The sequence below is a fragment of the Vulpes vulpes genome, chromosome 2, assembly GCF_048418805.1.
Source record: "Vulpes vulpes isolate BD-2025 chromosome 2, VulVul3, whole genome shotgun sequence".
Lineage (NCBI taxonomy): Eukaryota > Metazoa > Chordata > Mammalia > Carnivora > Canidae > Vulpes > Vulpes vulpes.
This window is the reverse complement of record NC_132781.1, coordinates 13019160-13037290: the sequence shown is the minus strand read 5'-3', so window position 1 is coordinate 13037290 and position 18131 is coordinate 13019160. Positions and strand designations below refer to the sequence as shown.

At 48.1% G+C, this 18131-nt stretch overlaps 1 protein-coding gene across 2 annotated transcripts in view; it reads right to left on the bottom strand.

Annotated features, from left to right (window-relative positions):
• Positions 1-415: 415 nt before the first annotated feature.
• Positions 416-18131, bottom strand: part of CACNG5 (calcium voltage-gated channel auxiliary subunit gamma 5) — a 39108-nt gene continuing 21392 nt past the window's right edge. The window contains exons 2-7 of one of the 2 annotated variants that reach the window (XM_072746760.1): positions 11526-11608; positions 10381-10620; positions 8828-8914; positions 7012-7152; positions 3820-3965; positions 416-3533 (exon numbers count right to left, since the gene is read on the bottom strand). In XM_072746760.1, the coding sequence (XP_072602861.1) occupies positions 3276-3533; positions 3820-3965; positions 7012-7152; positions 8828-8914; positions 10381-10576 (828 nt within the window). In that variant the 5' untranslated portion in view covers positions 10577-10620; positions 11526-11608 and the 3' untranslated portion in view covers positions 416-3275. Of the gene's footprint in view, positions 3534-3819; positions 3966-7011; positions 7153-8827; positions 8915-10380; positions 10621-11525; positions 12283-18131 lie in introns of those variants that run through there. The other variant, XM_025999621.2, reaches the window with a different exon arrangement.

The window sequence follows — 18131 nt, the reverse complement described above, 5'->3', positions numbered from 1 at the left end:
GGAGAGTTGTCCAAACATTAAGGAGGGGGCTCTCTGGAACCATCACTGAGAAGCTGGTGGCACTTATGGATTAACACCCGCCCCCATGCCTCCCCATCAACTCAGTCCACAGGCCCAATATCAGGCCATTCCTGTGAAGGCCACCCGGTGGGGCAGGGGCTGTCACTTAGTCACCCCTGGGGCAAGAGGGAGGCTGGTGAGCTCCACGTGGGAGGGAACCAGCCGTGGAATTAATCCTGTCCAACCACTGGCAACCCTGAGTGCTTTTACTCCATAATTTATCAGACTTGAGTTTATTACCCTCCCTCTCCAAGTTTTTGAAGGTGAGAAAAAAATCTCAATGCATCTTTTTCAAATGCTTGAGGAAACAAGAGATCAGCAAGTGCACTGGGAAAAAAAAAAACCCTAATTATAATTTCTGAGTTTATGCACTTTAATATTTGATGAAATCCTTTGATGGTGGAGAGAGGCTGCAAACAGATCCCCAGTTCTGAGATGTATAGATGGGAAAGGGAGCTGTAAGCGTTGTGCAATGATTGGTCTATCCCCCGTCCCTGGTGAGAGATGACAATGACCCAGAACCTGTCCCTAAGATAAGCATAAACTGCACGTTCCCAAGGCACAAGGTCCTAAACTTAGCAGCCCAGCATCAGGCCAATAAAGCCTCATCCTAGTGATGTCACAGTCCACAGTCAGCTTATGTTCAGGAATGGATTCCTTCTTTCTTTCTTTCTTTCTTTCTTTCTTTCTTTCTTTCTTTCTTTCTTTCTTTTTTTTTTTTTCATGTGCACACAAACAAGCCTGGCGCAGTGACAGAGAAAGAAAGCTCAAGGGGGCAGAAAAGTGCATTTGAAGAGGGTAATTACATTGACAAAAATGAGAGAAGAGCACATCTAAACGGCCGTCCAGTTTGGAAATGCCACCTACTGGTCTGCACCGCGCTAACCCGTTCCTCTGCAGTGGGAGAATGTGGTTTCCATTTTATTCTGTAAACAGCAACCAGAGTACGGCAGTCGTTTCAAAGGTGCCAATGGACTGGGAGGTTGAGTTGGGTTTACGGTTGCTATTGGTTTTGAGGCAAGGATTGAAAAGTCACATAGGACGGCAATCTAGAGCTTTCTACATGAGGCTGAATCACTAGAGTTGGGGGCAGGTGGGCAGGAGGGAAATCATTTGGGCCAAGCCCCTCAAAGCAGACGGGGTTGCCCAAGGATCCATGCTCAGAGAGTGGCCGAACTGGGATCACAATCGGCTTCTGGAATCTTCCCTTCAACTATGCTGTGAAGCAAGTGGAATAATCCAGCTACGAAGCAACCCGCCTGTACCTGCCGAATTGTGCACACCCCCCCACCCCACAGGTCATATGTTGAGGCCCTCACCTCCAGAACCTCAGGATGTGACTGTATTTGGAGGTTACATTTGGAGACAGGGCTTTGGACAGGTGATGAAGGTCAAATGAGGCTCTTAGGATGGGCTCTATTCCGATCTGACTGCTGTCCTTGTGAGAGGGAATGTGGACACGAGGGGTGTGTCCACGAGCACAGAAGAGACCCTATGAGGACACATCTAGAAGACAGCTGGCCATCTGCAAGCCAAGGAGAGGCTGAGGAAGAAAGCAAATCTGCTGACACCTTGATGTTGACTTCTGGTCTCCAGCACTGTGAGAAAAGAGATGTCTGGTGTTCGAGCCATCGGGTCTGTGGCATTTTGTCATGGCAGCTCTAGAAAACTAATAGACTGTCCTTTCCAAGTCCGTACACACGGTTGTGTGGTCTTCTGTACAGCTTTCCAGAGTCTACGTGTTGCCCACGATGGCTCTGTGAATCTGGAGCCTAACGCTATCTCAAAGACAGCAAGAGCAAGAGGGAAAAGCTGGCGTGGCAAAAACACACAGCAGAGGGCCTGGCCTTGTTGGCTTCTCACAACCTCAAACCAGAAATGGACACACTGAGATGGTGTCTGGAGAACTCGGGGCGGGGGTGGGTGGGGTCACGTCCTGCAGTGGTCCTGCCACCGATCCCCCCACCCCCCACCACCGTGGACTTCATGGAAGGTGTTTGGTACCTCCCAGCTCAGGTTTGCTACTAGGAAAATGGGCACCACCCTGCCTCGTCTTCTGGAAGCAGCTGATCGCCTATATATGTCCCAAATCCAGGAAGCAGATACTGCCTGTATTAGGATTAAATGACAACCCCCAAATGTTCATGGGCATCCTCAGGAGAGCAGCTGGATCATCCCAAGTCTGGCTTGTTTAGACTCAAAATGCACCAAGTGTCAGCAAATCCAGCTCCAAATCCCAGGCAGCTTCTCTGAAAGCTGCCTTCTACTTAGGTGGTTTAGACATGTAGCTACATGATTAGATTTTAGGGCCTTGGGCGAGAGATACTGCCCACATGAGCACGGATCGTATTCCCCAGGGCCTGAAACCCCCAGTGCCTGATAATACTAACTCAGACCAGCCAAAATCTGAAATTCTTGTCAGAGTCACTTCTTGGGTTAAGGCATTAAAGACCCCTGTTAAATATGTTATAGGGGCCATATATATTAAGACATCATCAGCCATTAACACCGCTTTGTGACTTCATCAGAGTGGCCTCAGACCCACTCTTAGCTGCTTAGGGACCAAGGGGGGGCAGCAGCTCGGTCCTCTTCCTGGTGGGAGGAGGGGAGGGAAGATTCACACCTGTGGGGCAGAGGGGGAGGTGGAGAGCACAGGAAGGTATGTCTTACAGACTGGTGTGGGTAACCAAAAAGGATAAAGGATTTCAGGAGGAACACTGCTTGGCAATTTTGAACCAGCCAGACCTCCGCAGGAGAGTCACCTTGGGGCCTGATGGCTCATATGAACACGAGGGCCAGGCTAGTTAGTTGGTAGGCGCACAAGTCCGGCTGGGTCCGTCTCAGCCCTGGCCTTGGCCTGGGGCCACGAAGTTGGGTGTGTAGGGACAAACTCACAGCTGGAACAGCCACCTCTCCCAGGAAAGGGGAGAGCTGTGGGAGTGATTGGCACATAAGAGGCGGGGCTACACCCTGCTCTCAGCCAATCAGCTGGCCCCTGGCTCCAGACTCCTGACACCCACCCTGGGCCCCTTAGAGCTACTCTGGGGGAAGTGTGGAGACAGTGGAGATGACATGGGTCAAGTGACAACAGCGAAGCGTGGGGGGGGGGGCGCAGCCTGGGCCTGTCAACCAAGGGCCTGGGGCTCACAGGCCATCAGGGGAGCACGGGAAGGGCTATCTGGCTGTCCACAGTCCAGGGAGGAAGGCAGTGAGGCTCAGCAGGGGGAAGATGACATCTGGTCATAGTCGGGGCACTTGAGCAAGGCTGGGTAGTTGCTGTTCATCTGCAGGGAGGCGTCACTGGAGATGTCGGAGGGGCTGCGGCCCCGGACCCAGGCGTCCGGATGCAGGAACTGGCCTGAGTAATCGGAGCAGTTGCTCAGGCGAGGACGGTAGAAGCCGGGGTGGGGCCGGTACATGTCCTCGGCGGTGTACCTCTTCATGAACAGGTACACGGACATCACCCCAGCACTCTGCAGTGAGGAGAAAGCAGAGGGGAGCTCCCTGCTGGGGGCCTGGCCTTGCTCTCCGGCTGGGGTCTGCACAGAGCAGTGGGAGCCGGAGAGAGGTGGGTGGGGGGACAGAGCGGGGGTGTCCTGGATGAGCAGCCCCGGGAAGGTCGGAAGTGACACATTCTGGGGAGGACAAAGGGCACCAGAGTGGGTGGGGCTGGGGTGCTTGTAAAGGTCTCCCCACTCAGCCCAGGCACCCACTCCCACCACCCTGCAGGGGCAGTGGGGGATGGAAGGGGGTGTTTACCTCTGTCAAAAGGAAGGAGATGGCAGCAAAGGCAAATGACCACCCATACTTGTAGTTGAAATAGGTCTCCGCGTCCTTGGTTCTATTGAGCATCTCATCATTGATGCTGGAGATGTAGAGCACCAGGCCCACCACCAGAGAGAGGCCTGCATCAAGGCAAGGGGGCTGCTTAGTGATGAGACCCTGGGAGTTTGCTCATGGGGCACCTGTCTCCCCTTGGGGTTCAGGAAGAAAGCCGCCGTGGGCCTCGTGGTAACAGTGCTCTCATTCTGGACTTGAAGAAAAGCAGATGCTCTCCTCCTAAAGACCTTACTTAGACCATTACCTGCTAGAAAGCAGAGAGTTGTGGGGAACACAGCTCCTTGCCCAGCCCTCTTCTGAGCCATGGAAGTCCCATGGCTCTCACCCCACCTGCCCGTCAGGATCACCTGTCAGACATACTTGCTTGAGCCTCATCCCTGGACATTCTGGGTCATGTGGCCTGGGATGGGGCCCTGGCGTGGTGCTGTCATAAAAGCTCCCCAGCTGATGCTAATGTGAACTAAGGGTGTGAGCCACGGAGCCAGCAAGTGGCCTCCCATCCCCATCTCCAGCGTGGGTAGTAACATCCTTGTGGAGATTGAGTGGCCCATGGTCTTCACAGCCCTGCTGGCTGTGGGGGTGGCATATTGAGATCATGAGGCAAGAGGGATAAAGTGAGTTTGTCCAGGTTCTGGCAAGTGATCAATCAAGAGGCCAATGGGGCCCAAACTCCTGCGCCATCATGCAAGTGATCGCCTCAGGCACTTGTCCCTCAGCTAGTTACTGTCATTGAATCAGGACATAAATAATTACTCTGTTCCGAGGTGTTTGGGCTTAATTCCACTGCCACGATTCAACTAGGGCATCTTGAAGGAGGACCATTAAAGGAAAAGTGATGTGACTCCAGCCTGCCTTGGTGCTTAAGTCATGTTGGAATCACTGCTGGCCCAAGCGAACCTTCTCTGTTGGTATCACTAAAGCAACTTCATGTGGCCCCCCTTCATTTGGAGATTTCTATCCTATTGCCCACTGCTGAAAAACCTCAGGTGCCTCGAAGCTACTATATAGCCTTGACTCTTTTGATGTTCATAGTCTGTACCTCTTGGACTAGGTGGAGATGGCACCATGCTGAAGGCAGGCCGAGGACACTGCCGGTGCTCAATAAATAGTTGTTGGATTGGTGGATTAACAGACGGAGGAATGGATGGAAGAGGGGTGGGTTGGTTGAAAAAAAGATGGACAGAAGAATGGAAGAAAGGATGGAAGGAGAAAGAAGGAAAGAAGGAAGAAAGGAGAGAAGGAGGGAGGGAGAGAGGAAAGCTCTTGGGCATCAGGCATTCTGTTTGTCACCTGGCTCCTAAGCTATCCTGATAAGAAAGTGTTGAGAAAGGGAATCCAAACTGGCTTGGGAGTCAGGTGGCAATCAGAAAATCTGGTGCCCAGGAGCTATTTTTACTCTTTCCTTCCTTCTTCCCTCCCCTCCCTCCCTCCCTCTGTCCTTTCCTTCCATCCATCCATCTATCCATCCCTCCATTATTCAAGGCATCCACCTACCCGGCTTCCATCTGAGCCCTAGGCCCTCCCAGGGCTCCAGGACTCAAATACATGCCCTGAGGGTCACTCGTCTGTCTGAAGTATTATCTCCTAAAGAAAAGGTCCTCGTGGAAATGCACAGGTCACGTTAAAGGGGAGAAAGAGCCCATCTTGATTTCCCACATCCTCTAGTCTTCTCATTCTGCACACTCCTCGTGAGTAACCTCATCCCTATCCAGGGGTCCCTCTCCTACTCCCTAAGCTCTTAGCTCCTAATCTCTATTTTGGGTCCAGGTCCCTTCCATAAGCCTCTGAACCCTGGCAGCCTTTGGGACACCACCTCTCAGATGTTACATGGATACTGCAAACAGCATTTCCCACACTAAACTCACGAACTTGGCCCTAATTTGCTTCTTCTCCTCTGGTCTCTAGCTCAACGATGCAATGTGTCACCCACACATTGCCCAAGCAGGAACTTGGCCCCACCCTTGATTCTCCCCTTGAAAACCCAGTCCTTGTCCTGTTGAGTTTACCCCCAGATGCCACTGAATCCTCTCATTTCTCTTCTTTCCTATCATCCCTTAGTTTGGGTCACCATCACTTCTCTCCTGTGCTACTGAAATAGCCCCTTGCCTGCTCCCGCTGCCCCTGTCTTGCTTCCATCTTGCTTTCATCCTTCCCTCCATTCCCCAGAGTGGTCATTCTAAAATCTCCAAATATGATTATAGCAGCATCTCCCAGCTCAGAATCCTTCTGAGGTTTCTCACAATGTCCAAAATCCATCAGGCGACCTCAGATGCCTTCCTGTCTCCCCTCCTACTGTATTCCACATTATGCTCCTCCCATAATGAGCTACGAACTCCCCAGTGCTCCATTCTCTCTCTTTCCTCCAGGCTCCTTTTCCATCCCCACCCCCAACCTCACTTCTTTACCTAATTCCTGCTCATCCTTTAGATCCTCTTCTCCTGGTAGTCTTCCCTGACCAACCCTTGGTCTGAGTTTCAGCCACTGCTCTCAGCCCCATAGTCCTTGCTTCTCCTGCTATGTTCTTATTTACTCTCTACTTGTTTGTATCTCCCACTGCACTGACCTTTTCATGGGCAGTGATGCCAGCACCCAGAACAAGGCCTGATACATATGAATGAATGAGTGAATGAATGAATGAAATACAACTTGGTGTCTCTCCAGGAAAACAGATCCATTTTTAAGGACCCAGGGATGGGTGAGACTGGAAAGTGAAGGGGATGGTAGGAGTCTCCTGAGGATAGCTGAGGGCTGGGAGTAGAGAGACCACTGTTTCAAAGGCAGATTGTACTTACCTTTCATGCAAAATCAGAAAGAAGTCACCCTTTCAAAAATGAGAATATTCATTACTGGTGGGACTAAGAATAAGAGGTGGTGACAGTGGGGAGTGAGGAGAGAGCCTTGGGTTGTAATCCCAGCTCTGCCCCAAGGAACCCCGTCAGCTCTGTCCTCCTCCGGGGGTCATGGATGGGCTCGAGGTCCTCAGAGGTCTCCCTTGCTCTGATTCAGTTCTGCCTGGGGCCCACAGCTGTGATCAGCACTTCCCAGAGCAGAGCCGTGGAGGAGTCAAATACCAAGAGTTCAGAATGCCCAAAAGAAAACAGCACAACTTACCTGAGAGAATAAAAAAGATGCCTGAGACAAAGGCCAGTATTGTCCTATGGGGACGGATGTGTCCGATGTTGCTCAGGATAAACCCAATGAACATGAAGAAGAGGCTGACCAGAGGGAATGGTGTGGCTGAGCGGATCATTTCTAGTTGAGGGGACAAGAGGACACTGTCAGCCTCCCATGGCCTTACCTACTGTTCCCCTCCCAGGTCGAGTGTTTCTGGCAGTGTCCGCCAACTGGTCCCCAAAGTCCCCTGGCCCATGAGCTCTCTGGGCTCCATGCCCTCCTTGGGTGGCCCAGGGATCTCCCAGTGCTGGAAGGGCTTTTTGTCCCTGAGGTGGGGCTGGGAGGTTTGACTTCAAGTGCCAACATGCTTCCATCTTCTCTTCCAGTGCAAATGGCTCCCTCCTGGGCATCCCATATGGCAGCTGTGGAAGGGCCTAGTCACTCATCTCATGTCCTCTCCTGGGGGCATGTACCTCTCCATGGGGAAAAGCATCTATCTCTGAGTGGTTCAGGAGACAGTTCCTGGCCTCTGTTTTCTTCAACTTAGAATTACTTGGGGAATGGTCTGCATAATAAACATATCTTGTCTTAGTCCTTGGTTCATGAGAGATAACCTCTAAATCTCTGGAATTTCTCAAGTGATAAGAGTGTCTTTGATATTCATGCTGGGCCCCCGGACTATACCAGAGAGTCTTCCAATCGGCTGACCCAGGACCAGAATGGGGTGGGGGTGGGGAGTGCTGGAAAGACCAACCATGTGATTAAAAGATTGGAGTTTTGAACCATGAGATACAGGCCTGACCCTGGGAAGGGGAGGGGGGTCTGGAGATTATGTCCAGTCTCATGATGGATGGCTCACTCGATCACACCTCCATAATGAAACCCAGTAAAAACTTGGCGCCAAAGCCTGATTGAGTTTCCTGGTTAGTAAACATATCCAGGTGTCGGGATGGTGACATGTCCTGATTCCATGGGGAGAAGACACGGAAGCTTGGCATTTGGTGCCCTCCTAGATCTGGCCCTATGTGCCTCTTCATCTGGCTGGTCTTGACCTGAACCCTTTATAATAAAACTGTGATAATAAGTATAGTGCTTTCCTGAGTTCTATGAATTGTTCTAGCAATTTTTGAACCTGGGGGGGTCATAGGAACCCCTGACTGGTAGCCAGCTGGTCAGAAATGCTGGTTTGCCTTGGGGCCTCCTGAACTTCCAGCTGGTGTGTGAAGGGAGGGTAGTCTCGTTGGGGACTGAGTCCTTAGCCAGTGACTTTGTGCTAACTTGGGGTGATTCGTATCAGAACTGTACTGCAAGTCCACACCTGGGGCCAGAATCACCCCTGGTGAGGCAAAGGCCATGAAGTCAATATTCTTGGGGGCCAGAGAGTTTGCATCAGTTCCCTGAGTGCTATGGTTTGAAGCTCATGACTGGGATCAATGCCTTTATAAGAGAGACCCCACAGAGCTCCCTCGCCACTTCCTCTGTGTGAGTGAGAACATAGCAAGAAGGCACCAACTCTGAGCAGGGAGAGGCCCTTCACTCCATGATTGGGAGAAATAAATTTCTGTTGTTCATAAACAAGCTGGCCTGTGGTATTTTGCTGAAGCATGCCCTCTCTCTTGGAGACTCCAGCAAGCTGTTGTCACCACTGGAAGAATAATCGGCAGAGAAGCTCTGGGGAGCTGAGGTCGGCACCCTCAGCTGAGTCTAAGGCCATTAGCTCTTGAGAAGCAAGTTGGTCACCCTGACTCTTCCCCTCGCCCCACTTGCTCTCTATCCAGCCATTGACCCAGGTCAGAAAGTCTGAGGTACCTACTTAGAACGTTGACGGTAGACTCAGATGTCAGCTGGGTGTTCATGGGCATCACATATTCTATGGTGAAGCAGCGTCCCCGCTCCTCACCTGTGAAGACAACAATCCTTTATGTTTCCAGGTGATTCTTGAACATGGATTTGAAGTTAATACATTCAAATATCCCCTAAATGCCTCTGGGGTCTGTGACCCACTGTATATTTGCACCTGGGCTGGATCTAAACCTAGGGGGTTTCCATCCCTGGCTAGGGATCCACAGTAGGGGTGGGGGTGCCTCCTGACATCACATCTTCCCCGGAGAAACACGATTGGGAAAATGGACCCAAGCACCACGAGTCACAAGAAGAGCAGTCCGCACTGCAAACCTGAGCTTGAGTAACACGTCTGGTGGCTGTCTTGTTGATTTGGGGCAGACCCTGCTGATGATGGTGCATGGCTGGCTCAGATTCCCCAGCGTGGATGTCATGGAACAGAAGCCCAAAAGCCTTGTCAATCATTTTGGAAGCCAGACCCTAGTGACTTCAAACTCTGCTTCAGATTTAAGTAGAGACTGATGTCACATAGTCTAGGGCAGTGGGAGGTGAGGTCAGTGTCAGAAGCCATTCCCGAAGTAGACCAACAAGTCTCCCAGGAGGCCAGGCCTTGAGATGTCCTCCCTACTGGTTACCACTGGGCGCCCATCACTATCTTCATTCTCCAAAGCCCTACTGTATAAAGCTGGGAGGACCGCTTGCTCCTTCTGCCCAGTGTACACGTAGGTGGCAGGGCCCTTCAAGAAAGGCTCAATGGTCACATCATGGGGGATTCCAGCCAGCTTGCGACCAGTCTCAGGGCATGGAGATGCTTTTCTTGTGCAGGCTCATTCTGGGCCATGATAAAGAGACAAAATGTTTGGAAAAGCAACTCAAGGATTCCAGAGAAGTCTTCACCAACTGGAGGGAGGTCCAGATAGGGGGGATCAAAGCCTGTACCATCTTGCAGATTTGGAAGGACCTGCATCTGTGTTTTCTCTTTCCCTTTTCATGGCATTGGGACAAGGACACTGCTAAACATTTTCCATTCTGTAAACTAGTGGACATGACACTTACTTTGCCTCCTTGGATCTTCACTTGCTTATTTGTAAAGTGGAAATAAGAACTCCTGCCTTGGAGTGTTGTGGGGAGGCCCGGGGGCCAATAACTCCATGAGCTAAGACATCCAAGGGCAGTTCCAGACCCATGTGAGGCCAGTCTCATTCTGCCTGGGAGGCAGAGTATGGGGAAGGATGGGGAAGGCGTGGCTACCTTCAGCTCTCAGGTGAGGGGTACTCAGGTGCCAGGAGATGACAGGCTCTGCTCCAGTGGACACTGTGACTCAGGGCTTGGGTTTGGAATCAGCCATGGTTGCTGCAGGAAGCATTGCCTAGAATTCCCAAGGACCATCCCTGGTGAACTGCCCCCTTAGAGTGGGAGCATCTCTTCCCAACAAGGAGATTCTTAAGTGGGTTTTCCAGGGGGCAAGGGCTGCTCCTCTCTCTCTCTCTGGGGCAGGGCTGGCCCACCCTGGGGTGCCCTTACCTGCGAGGAAGCAGACACGCCACAGGCCCGAGTGTAGGGACATCTTGAGCTCCATGCTCTGGTTCTGGGGCAGGACCACGCCCTCCTCCAGGTAGAGCCAGTAGTCGGTGCTGACCGCAATGCCCAGGAGACCCAGGCCGCAGACAGCAAAGACACTACTCAGCAGGGTCAGGGCCTTCCTCCCGCAGCCACTCATCTTCCCAGAGGTCACCGGGTGGCCTGTGGCCAAGGAAGTGGGCTCTGGAGGCAGGAGAGAGGGTGAACTGGTGGTAGCATCCACAGCTCTGAGGAAGCCAAAATGGGGGGCCTTGGGGAGGTAACTAAAGTCAACCCCACCCAGGGGGTTCATTCACTGGATGAATGAAGACCGACAGGCCAGGCCATGATGATAGGGGTGCTTCCTCTCCCCATCAGGAACCCACAGCTCTCTTGACAGGCCACTGCAAGGGTCCCCCCCTTTCTTCTCTGAGAAACCCTCTATGCCCACATGGAAGGCAAGATGAACACAACCCTCTCCTTGCCCTTGAAGGGTTCCTATTGTGAGAACCAAGGCAGCCCCGACACAATTAAGGTATAGCATGAGATCTCCCCAAGAGCTTGGGGAGAGATGGAGGCATGAACTCGGCTGTGGTGGACTTCTCTGTGTTAAGAAGGACTCTGAGGTTCAAGTGCACCCTGAGAGAGCAGGAGGGCCCACAATGGGAAGCAGCAGTGGCCTTAAGAAAACACAGAGAGCCAGAGAGGGCATCTTGGGAAGGTATCTTCCTCATGGCCTCTCATCACTTGTCATTCTGGGTCAGTACAAGTCTATGCTCCGGCTACATCATCTCCCTACTGAGGAAATAAACAGGTTCAAGAAATTTGTGGTGAAGAGGCACCTCCAGAGCAGGTCCCTGGGGAATCTAGAAATGCGTGCGACGTGGTATTTTGGAACATTGTCTTCGGACTAGCCAAGTGGCACATAAAGGCTGTCTCCTGACCCTACGGGGTTTACTTTGGGGGAGTCAGCCGGAGTATCTTCTCACACTGAGAGGTGAGCTCTAACCCGGTATTTCTGATCCTGAACACCATCTTCCAGGGCGGGAAGACTAATGCTCTCCTCAAAGCACATTTAAGAAAATCAAGGTCCAGAGGAGAGCTTTTACCTGAGATCGCACAGCCAGCTCCGTGGAGGGACAAGAGTGTGAACTGGAAATCTTCTGAATGCTGATCCAATGTTTTTTTCCCTCTGTGCCACATGGGAAATGACATGAGGAGGGAAGTTAGTGCACCTGCCCACTCTGAAAGCAATACCACTGTTAGCATCTTAGTTCCCAGCCTTTCTCCCCCCGTGACTGTGCACAAATTCTTCCAGCCGATGTCTTCAGCCGGTAGGGCAGGGACAGCCATCCCTTGAAGACCTTCTGGTCTAGAATGAAGTCCTAGTTCCCATATAATCAGGCCTTTGCTTTTCCACGGTAGCTTCTCCTTCTCATGAATCCTCTCCCTTGGCTGCAACATCCATTTGATTTTTCTCGTGGGGGAGGTAGACCTTTTTTTCTAAGTTGCCACCAGCAGACAAGATGTTTACGCTATAACATTAAATGAATAAAGCTGGAGGTAACACCACATGTTTGCCAGAAGCTCCGCTATGAAAAAAAATTCATGGACTGGGAAGAAATAAACCAAAATGTTGATGGTGGATACTTTCAGGTCATAAGGTTATGGGCATTTGATTTTCTTTATATTGTTCTGTGCTCGGCAAAGCTTATTAAAAAAACTCCCCATATATCCAGGAAGAAAACTAAAGATTAGAGTCATCAATCATCCAATCACTGCCCTTGTAAACAAAAAGGTAGGGCCCCAGTTAATTTCTGGGCTGGAGATGCCAAAATGCAGTGTCATCCTTTGGAGCTTGGGGCCCAGAACCACGGCAGCTTTGAGCCTTTAAAGATGATTGCCCTGGTGCCATTACCTCTAAGAATTAGCTTGTTAATTGTCGGGAATTAACAGTTGTTAATTATCATCCATGACTAGCAATTAGGGAGAAATGTCTTGTGGAGATTAAATCACTAATGGCACACTTCCCTGCCCAAGCCAATAATGAAGTGCTTAGGTGCTCAGAGACAGGTGAGCTTACAGATGTGAGTGAGGGTCCAGTTGGAGAACTGGGAGTGTGTGTGGCAGGGTGGACAGGATCTAACTGGAGAGGAGGAGAGAAGTGGAAGGATAGTCCAATGCAGACATCCTGATTTCAGCTTCCCACTAATCTAGAGGAAGCCCAGTAGCGCTTGATGAAGGGTTTGGGGTATGGGGGTTCTTGACAGGGCTTCTGAGCCAGTGACAGCAGCTGTTCCTGTGAGCTGGTCTAAGTGACTCAGTGTCAGCTTGGCCAACACCCAGCAGGACGAGCTGGTGACCAGATGACAGCCCCCAGTGGCCCTGTGGCTCTGTCTGCTTCCTTTGTGCTACTCCCCATCACATTCTATGGTGGTTAAACAGTGACCACAGATTCTTTGACACCCCTCCCACTGAGATGTGGGATCCACACACCTCTCCTCCCCTTGAGTCTAGGCAAGGTTGTGATTACTTTGACCCACAGAGTCCATGGAAGTGGTGCCACATGACTTCTGAGGCTGGGTCGTAGGAGGAGATGCAGTTTCTGCCTGGTTCTCTGGGGAGCTCCTGCGGGGGGAAGCCAGTCCCCAGGTGAAAAGTCTGAATCATCTGAGATGACCGGGTTTTGGAGCAGAGTTTCTCAGCCTTGGCCCTATTAACATTTTGGGGTGGACAAATCTTTGTTGTGGGAAGCTGTGATGTATACTGCATGATGTTCAGCAGCATCTCCGGTCTCCATCCTCCAGATGCCAGTGTACCCCTATTGTACTAGACATAAACGCCCCTGGGAGGCAACATCACCCCTGGGTGAGAACCACTGCCTTGCAGACCATAAATAGCTGAGCTCCCAGCCATGGGATTGGGTCACCCTGGACGTCCAGCCCAGCTGAGCTTTCAGATCACTGCAGCCCCACACAGGGTCTGATTGCATCTGCATGACAAACCCTCAAAAAAGAACAGCCCAGCTGAGCACTTCCCAAATTCCTGACCCACAAAATCATGAGAAAAATATGGTAGTTGTTTTTTTGTTTGTTTTGTTTTTAAAGATTTTATTTATTCATGAGAGACACATGCAGAGAGAGGCAGAGACATAGCAGAGGGAGAAGCAGGCTCCCTGGCGGGGAGCCTAGTGCAGGACTCAATCCCCAGGACCCCAGGGATCATGACCTGAGCCAAAGGCAGATGCTCAACCACTGATCCACTCAGTGCCCTGTTTTGTTTTGCTTTTAAGGGGCCTGAAATCACAATCCCGAGACCAAGATCCCAGCTGAGATCAAGAGTCAGACACTTAACCAACTGAACCACCCAGGTGCCCCAATAGTTGTTGTTTTATACCATTGGGTTTTGAGGCAATCTGTTATACAGCAGAAATTGCCCAAATAACTATTACTCATTTAATTAGCATCTTCTTCTCACTGCCTAAGCGTAACATAAATTCCAGGTGGCCTGAGGGTCATAGTTTAATCCTAGAATTTATTATAGCTATGCTGGGAAGTAAATGGCATAGGGGCTTTGGCATCAGACAAATCTGAGTTGGAATGCCAGTTCTCCCATGTCATATGACCACTCTGAACCTCAGTATCTTCATCTGTAAAACAGGGAAAGCTTCACAAGAATTGTTTTGAGGATTTATACCAGTGTAATCAAATAAGTTGAGCCACCTCAGGCCATCTCAGTACAATGCTGCAGTCGGAAAGTACCACTGCCAGACACCCAAAGAGCAGTGCACAACAAGGCAGATTTAATAGGGTACATTTGTTCCTGAAAGGGGCGAAATGTCCCAGACTTTCTCATTTCCATCCAGTTCTCCAATCACCCTCTTATCATGGCAATTGCTGCCTGCAGAATTGCCTTCATTTCTATCTCTGCCAAATCCCAACCCTCTCTAATCTCCCTGTCATCTAAGGTATTCGGATTGGAGAGATTTTAGGTTCTTCACATTCGAGAAGCTAAAATGCTCTGCATGGTCATGTAAAAAGTCTTCATGGCAGGCACAGTGGTGTTTTTGTAGACATAGATAACATATTATATATATATATGTTGTTATATATATAGTTATATATATAACATATTATATATATATAACATTAGCAAATGTGTATTGAATATTTAAGTGTCAAGCACATTAGGGGCTCAGTATCAGAAGGAAGTGTGTCAGCTGAAGATTTGAGATCTTTAGGCTTCATTACTCTCTTGGTCTCCCAATTTAGGACCCATCTCCCCTTAGTTAGAGACACTGCCCTCCACCAAGTGATCATGAAGCTGCTGTCTGGGGCTGAAGAATGGTCTGTTTTCCATGCTGGCCCCACCAAACTTGCCCTGCTACAATGCTAGCGCCCTCTGGAGGAAGTGACATTACAAGGCAAGGATTCACTGTCCTCTGGCAAAAGACCCAAGGAATATGCTCTCTGCATATCAAGCACTCCCTGACCTGAGATTAAAAGCAAAACTCAGAGTCAGTCTGTCTGCCAGGAGTCCAAGCTATACAGCTAAGGATGCATTACAAATATGAGCATACTGCACATGCCATAGCATAGCCTCATTTCATTTTATTTATTGATTTTATCATCAATATTTTCTGCATTATTTTCAGTAGCTGCAGAATATATATCCTCTGATTTGGATATATCAAAACTGCTACAACCACTTCCCTACTGTGGAACAACTAAGTTGTTTCAAAAAATTCCTTACTGCAACAATGATAGGCAAACATCCTTATAGCTAAGTATCTGTGGACATTTGAAGGTATTTTCTCAGGATATACTCCTGCAAATGAAATTTCTGGGTTAAAGGATATGAAACATTTTACACTCTTAGAAGTATTGTCAGGCTTTCTTTGAAAGGTTTCAATGATATTTTTATCCCTGTTGCCTGAATTATGACAAAGGTCCCCCTCATATGGACACAGAGAATTCCAATTTGCTCTAGGATAAGAGTTCTTCCCTTATCTCTGCCAAGAGAAAAGGGAGACTTGGAACCTTTCTCTAAGTCTTCTATACTATTGATGATGCTCCAGGGAATGTCAGAGTCTTCAATATAAAGCAAAATGTCTTACATCAGTGATTTGAGACTTTTTGAGGTGCATTGTCATCATCATCAGTGGAAGATGGTAGGCACATGGATGCCTCCATCAAGATCAGCTAAAAAGAAAACCTATTAGAAATAATAAAAGTGTTGAAATAAACAGGTGGACACATAAATAACATATACAAATCAACAGCTATAATAGAGTTGGAAAATATAATGTTGTCTATGTAGCAACAAAAGGGTAAGCTATAGGGAAATAAACTGAACAAGTTACATGTTAGTGCCATATAAAGAAAACCTTCAAACTATCAAACATAAACTAAGACTCATAAATAAAATATCATGTTTCTAGGTAGAGAGACAATGTCATAAAAATCTCAGCTCTCGGGATCCCTGGGTGGCGCAGCAGTTTGGTGCCTGCCTTTGGCCCAGGGCGCAATCCTGGAGACCCGGGATCGAATCCCACATCAGGCTCCCGGTGCATGGAGCCTGCTTCTCCCTCTGCCTATGTCTCTGCCTCTCTCTCTCTCTCTGTGACTATCATAAAGTAAAAAAAAAAAAAAAAAGTCAGCTCTCTAAATTAATCTGTGAATTCAATGACTTTAGAAAAATGACATATGAAGTTAAGGTTAGAATAATAAAAAGCAACATTTGAGAAGAGCCTGAAAAATCCTTTTAAGTTTTGTTTTGTTTTTCTTCATTTTTGCTCTTTTGTTTTGTTTTGCCTAGAGAAGGACAGAAGAGGGAGGGAATGAGGGGGGGAGAGAGATAGAGAGAGAGAGAATCTTATGAGACTCCATGCCCAGTGCAGAGCCTGATGTAGGGATTGATCTCAAAACCCCAAAATCATGATCTGAGCCAAAATAAAGAGACACTCAACTGACTGAGCCACCGGGCACACCTGAAAAATTCTTTAAAAAATAAATATAGATGAGTGGGACCTACCAGATATTTATGTTTACTATGTAGCTACAGCAATTAAAATAGATTGATGTTGATGAAAAAATAAAATAAAACATCATTAAATGAAACTATAAAGAGATTTTAGACTTCCATTTCTGGCTCTGATGAACTAGTTTGTATTGGACCAAACTTCCTGTGAAAATAACTAGAACAGCTTAGTAAAATGAAAAATATCTCTTTGAACACATTGTGGAGGAATCAAAAAACCCCAAAGTTTTAGAGGTCAAGACCTGAAGATAAAGGAAATGCAATGACTTAAGTCCACCATGCTGCACAACTTTTCCACTGAAGCATGTGCCCATTCATACAGAGTGTGGGTCTGAGAGGCTGAGAAAAAGGCTGTGAGGATCTTACAACAGACTCATGACACTACAGAGTCAATAATCAGTGTTCAGGGTTCACCAAGAAGGACAGGTCTGATAAATAGCCCAATCTTTCAAACAGAGGACCTGGGAAGGTTTACACTATAGGTGAACAAGAGATCAGCTCCCACAATATTGAAGCCTATTTCAATCAGTTCAATTCATGATTGGATGTATGCAGTCTTCTCTGATCTAATAGACTGCCAAAAACAAAAGTAAATCTTACTTGGGGGAAGATAACACCATTAAGAGGTGTTACAATTTTCCATTAAAATGTGTAGCATTCAATCAAAAATTAAAAGACACACTAAGAGGCAAAACTATGACAAAACAAGAGACATCAGAAACAGGAATGATGTAAATCATGACATAACATGATGACATTTTTAAAAAAGATTTTATTTATTTATTTATTTATTTATTTATTTATTTATTTATTTATGAGAGAGAGAGGGGGAGAGAGAGGCAGACACATAGGCAGAGGGAGAAATAGGCTCCCTGCAGGGAGCCTGATGTGGGACTCGATCCCTGGACCTGGGATCACGCCCTGAGCCAAAGGCAGGAACTCAACCATTGAGCCACCCAGGCATCCCACATGATAACATTTTTAAAGTGCTTTAAGAAAGCAATCATCAAAAAAAAAAATAATAATAATATTTTTTAAAAAGAAAGCAATAATCAACCTAGTATTCCATACCCAGCAAAAATATCCTTCAACATTGAAGGGGAAATAAAAATATTTTCAGGGATGCCTGTTGGCTCAGCTGAGCCTCTCTTTTGTGTCTCTCATTAATAAATAAAATCTGTAAAAAAATACATTTCAGAAAAATGAAAACCAAGTGAAATCTGTCATCAATAAAGTCACAACAAAATAAATCCTTGGAGCATCTGGATGGCTCAGTTGGTTAAGTGTCTGACTTAGTTTTGGCTCAGGTTGTGATCTCAGGGTTCTGGGACTGAGCCCATGTTGAGCTACTCAGTGGGAAGTTTGTTTCCCCTCTCCCTCTGCTCCTCCCCCTACTTGTGTATTCTTTCCCCCATTCTCTCCCCCTCTCAAATAAATAAATAAATCTTTAAAAAATACTCAAGAGATTATTCAGGTAGAATGATCTGGTACTGGAGCACAGAAATACAGGAAATAAGAAGAAAGAATGAAAAGGTCAGTTATGTGGGTAAATCTAAATAAAAGAGTAAATGTAAAAAGGAAAAATAATAGTATCTTGTGGGTTTAAAATATATGCAGAATTATTCTGAAGCTAATGTGCCTTTTTTTCCTCTAATTTAAGATTTTCTCTTTGTTGA